We start from the raw sequence: 5000 nt of genomic DNA on the forward strand, positions 1-5000 counted from the left end.
TCAAACACGGGTCTCCGAGTATAAGTGCAATCCCCGGTTCACTCAGCCATCTTTCTTCTAAAAAGGAAATACGTGTTTTGTCAGTGCTCGCAGAGTTTGTCCATGATAGTTTTAACCACACATAATATTATGATTGACCTGCTCTTTCTGTTTGAAGATAGATGGTAGCAGAGACTTGTTACTGCCATGAGTGGCGGAGCGCGTTCATCTCATAGCCAAATAATCTTCACATGTTGAATAACATGACCATTTATAAAGAGCAAAACGTGTTCCAAGCGCTTTACAAATGATCCCTCGCCAAAGGTACGCATAACATGTAGGACGAGACATGCCGCTTGTTTGACAATATAACCTTCTTTTTTTCGGACAGAGACAACGCTATTAGTGGCCAAATACTCATTTTACACATGGCTACGATGAGAGTATGTGAGTAAAGAGACTTTTCCAAGGACTCAACGATGCGCCGCCCAGATAGGGATTCGAACACAAGACAAGACAATCCGACCCGAATGCTAATGCCATAACACTGGGCCACATAGCCGCACAATATATGCATTTGCATTGTGAAACTGAGAATTTTTAAAATTTCGTCTGGTTGTGTAATGATTTGCTCGTGTTTATTATAAGCTACATTATTATAAGCTATAAGAATGTTTGCGGATATCTCCAATCATAGACTTATACGTAAGTAGATGTTCAACGAATGTATTTTTGCGTGTTCGATTATAATTGTCAAGGCCCTATAATTCAAGGCTGTAATATGGTGCCTGTTACGGGTTGTTTTATATAGTGTTCAAGGATACCGCTTTGTCCTAACACAGCAGACAATTGAGGCCCGTAACATAAAAGAGAAGGACCCACAGATAGAAGTAGAAAATCTCCGAGCTCACATCATAAGATTATGATGAGCCAAGATGGAGAGAAGAAGAGAAATAGAGACAGGCAGAAAGTAAGTCATCTAGATGGGAAAACTTCCGTTCGTGTGCACACATCTAGAAATACTTGAGTTGGGGACATGAACAATATGTTGTATTAAACAAAAGGAATAACTAAACGTTTTAAACAATTCAACATTTATTACGAACGATGCTTACACTTCCAGACGACATACTTTCAAACAAAACACACCAAGATAACATTTCAATATTACACCATACGGCCGGTCATCTCCGTTTCCATACACACATCCTCTCGCACAGACTATTAAACAGGGACTGCATTGAAACTCCACTCAACCAAAGTCCGTGGTTTTAGCATGTGACCAAAGGTCGAGAACAACTCTAAACTTTAGCCGCGTCGGAGTAGGAGATAATATTTCAATTATCTCTCTTGGACCATAATAGTGTAGTATGCAATGAATGGCTTTTTCCTCTACTTCTTCCCCTTGTATGACCTGGTAGGGTATATTTATATTATCATTGCGGCAAAATACAAGATTCTATATAGTAAAATTCAGTATCCATTCATGTACATTGAAAAAGATGATTTACTCACAGTTATGCACCTTATTCAGGTGTAAGACGAGTACCTGGTTGGTAATAACATTATCTTGATTGACGACCCCCCCCCCCCCCCGAATCACAGGCGGTTTGTCATTGTCTCTACTCACATGCTAGGTAAAGTAAATATTGCTACTTGAAGTTCAAAGAAATGAATAACAATGTTAAATTGAATGTAAGATAGCTTCAATTAGATAAACTAAAACAGATAATGTGGACGTTATAAAGAGGAAACCCGAAACGTCTACGTCACATATCTGTTTTGTTTATTAAATTGGGGCTAACATTCAATTACATATTGTTGTTTATCTCACATTATGTAAGGTGGTGTTAGATCGGGACCCTGTGTAAAGTGCGTTGAGAAACATAATTTAGTCACTATTGCGCCAGAGCAGAGAACCTACATTTGATGTAACCTCTGACTATAGTAAATCCCATTCGGCTTTGTTGTGTTTGCGAGTTGTAGGGATGAACTCTTATTCTTGATTGATTTTAAAAAGATAATAAGAAATCTGGAATTTTCAAGGGAATTTATACAGAACAGAAATAGAAGTTAAAGACGACATATTTTATGTGCTGGTAAGAAAAATATCATGATGTATTGATTTTTTGTAAGAGCCTTATCTTTTTGCATTTTAAAGCTACTTTATTGGAATAAAAAGATCTGAAAAGTGTGTAAGAAAAGTTACCAGACACACTTTTTCAGATCTTTATCTCATACCAGTCCACGCCCCCTCATTTCTCTCTGATCAATTCTAATAAATTGCATTGTGGATTGCGTGTGATTCACGATACGTCCAGAATACATTGAAATTAATTATATCGCAAAGAATCAAGTTTAAATTTTATCAACTGAATTTAAATTGAGTAAAATGAAGTGCTTTTCAGGTGTGGTAAACCATCTTGTGACTTGAAATACAGGGTTGGATTTGCCCACCCTGCCCACTATTACCAGCCGCCTCTGCAGCTTAAACGCACAGCATGCCAGTGCACGCCTAGTGAGCTGCCTTTAGAAGTGCTCAAGTAAACAAATTAACGATCCCATTAAACTTGGTAGAACTATTGAATACAACTTGGTTTCTTAAGGTGGTCGTTGACACTTTGATGTATTGAGAATTGCGACGAAAAATTAACTTTGTCACTTTCTTTTGATGGCCGTCTCCTTAAGTTTTAGGTTGGCGTCCAGCTAGGTTAAAGGAGACTCTCATATAAAAGAATGGTCGCTTTCCATGGGTGGTCATTCTCTCCTTTATTTATCTTTGGTTGGACAGGACTAATAATGAATAAATTACAATACTATAAGGTGGCGTAAATATTTTATATTAAAAAATAGGGGTGCATAGGTAGATTCGTATGATTACAGACGTAAAAAAACGAGGATGGATTATGTTTATTGTCGACCAACAAATCAGTTGAACTAGGTGTGTATCCAATCGTGGCCATCGTAAAGTTATGGCCTGATACCGTAGCCATCGTTATGGTATAGCCTGATACTGAAATCCAAAAGGACTGGCAGTTTGACGTCATTATTTGGTTTTTGCACCTTCTAGTGAGTTGCCTATAGTAGAGCTCATGGAAACAAGATATTCCATTGGTTGAACTATTGAATACAACTCACGATTTGTTTTCTTTTGTGGCAAAAGACTGGCATTTTGACGTCATTTTTTGGTCAGTATCAGGCCATAACTTTACGAAGGCCACGCTGATACTGACCAAAATGCCAGTCTTTTGCCACAAAAGAAAACAAATCGTGAGTTGTATTCAATAGTTCAACCAATGGGACCACTTGTTTCCATGAGCTCTACTAACGACAACTCACTAAGCGGTGCAAAAACCAAATAATGACGTCAAACTGCCAGTCCTTTTGGATTTCAGTATCAGGCTATAACATAACGATGGCTACGATCCAATCCTCCGAGGGACTGAGCTCTCACTTCCAAGAAGATTGGAACCAGTATTTTGACGTAACACTATTGCTCCCAATTTATTGATTTGTCGTTGTGACATAATAGATACTTGCATGCCATTTTGGATATATCAGTGTGAGATATCGGGTGAAAGATAAAACAAATGGGAGAGAGGAGAAAGAGAAGAAAGGCAAACCCGTCGGTTCAAGGAGAGTGAATGATATTCACCAGACGATAGGACAAATGTGACCCTTCTCCTCAAAACGGTATTAAGTCGGAATGGTTAAGATGTTGAAAATTGAATTGATAGCCAGAAATATCAGATTAATGTTGAGTTTGTATGTTTTATTGAGGAGAATGGATACCATATTTTAGGGTACTAATGCCATCAATTTATATTTTTGACCAGTTTTAACATTTAATTCGTCTTTTAAGCATCTGGTTCCGACATAATATCGTTTTGAGACGATGGGTCACAAATGGTGAATAGTGTTAACTGCAGACAAGGAGTGGGTCAAGTTCGTGACAATATCCAAGAAATTCCGTGAAGACTAGACGTCTACAAATGAATAATACTATTAAGAATTCAGTTATTATAGATAAGAATAATGCTCAGAATAAAGATACTTTATTGACAGAGATAGACAAATGACGTTTTGAGGATTTTCCTCTATTAATATTATAATATATTCGGAAGTGTGCCCGACAAGAAGTGACAAATTATCATTCAATTTCCAAGATAAAATTCTTAAAAGTGTCTGATTAGTGATCAGAAAGTTGAGGACCGTTCACTAGCGAGGAAAGATGGTGTTCTTTGTGGGGTGGGGGGGGGGAGGGGGGGTGATTTTATATTCAATTATCTTTGATGATTTGTCAGAGATTGTATCCTACGTACCTTTCAGAATTTCATCTTCAATTAGTAGAAACTTGCTAAACAATTTGTCACATGCATATTTTCAAATTTATGCATCATATTCCCGATATGATGGATCCTCATAGCTCTCTTGGTATAACACTTGTTTTCTTACGCAATGCGACTGTTTTTGATTCGGGGTGTCATGCAGATATTTTGATCGCCTTTCTACCCTGCGGTGATTGGATGCTGGGTTTAGAGAAACATGCTAAGCGATATGCAACGTTCAATCAACAGGGTAGCAAGAAAATGCAATACCACAACACAGCAACGATAATGTTGATGGTGATGAATGTGATAAATATGCTGCTGCTGTTGCTGCTGCTGCTGCTGCTGATGATGATGATGATGACAATGACGATGATGATGATGATGATGATGATGATGATGATGATGATGATGATGATGATGATGATGATGATGATGATGATGATGATGATGATGATGATGATGATGATGATGATGATGATGATGATGATGATGATGACAATATCATCCACAGATTCTATCCAAACCAAGTCCACATCGGAAAACAATCTATAACCAACCATGCATAAAGTAGCCGCCATTGTGACATGTAAGTAATTCTGAACAAATTCCCAAACCACGACCTGTTGGATCATATATGAGTCTGATCGGGGTCGGGATTTATATTATTCCACCCGTCTTATCGGAAAAACC

General features: G+C 37.9%; 2 protein-coding genes across 2 annotated transcripts in view; both read left to right on the forward strand.

The window, feature by feature from the left end:
• LOC144960786 (perlucin-like) overlaps positions 1-5000 on the forward strand; it is a 217675-nt gene that overhangs the window by 170038 nt on the left and 42637 nt on the right. The window lies entirely within an intron of this gene.
• LOC144960787 (uncharacterized) overlaps positions 4776-5000 on the forward strand; it is a 17209-nt gene continuing 16984 nt past the window's right edge. The window contains exon 1 of the mRNA XM_078894129.1: positions 4776-4896. Within this exon, the coding sequence (XP_078750255.1) occupies positions 4869-4896 (28 nt within the window). The 5' untranslated portion in view covers positions 4776-4868. The remainder of the gene's footprint in view (positions 4897-5000) is intronic.

The sequence above is a fragment of the Berghia stephanieae genome, chromosome 15, assembly GCF_034508935.2.
Source record: "Berghia stephanieae isolate SIO BIC M18660-M18661 chromosome 15, UCSD_Bste_1.3, whole genome shotgun sequence".
Classification (NCBI taxonomy): domain Eukaryota; kingdom Metazoa; phylum Mollusca; class Gastropoda; order Nudibranchia; family Aeolidiidae; genus Berghia; species Berghia stephanieae.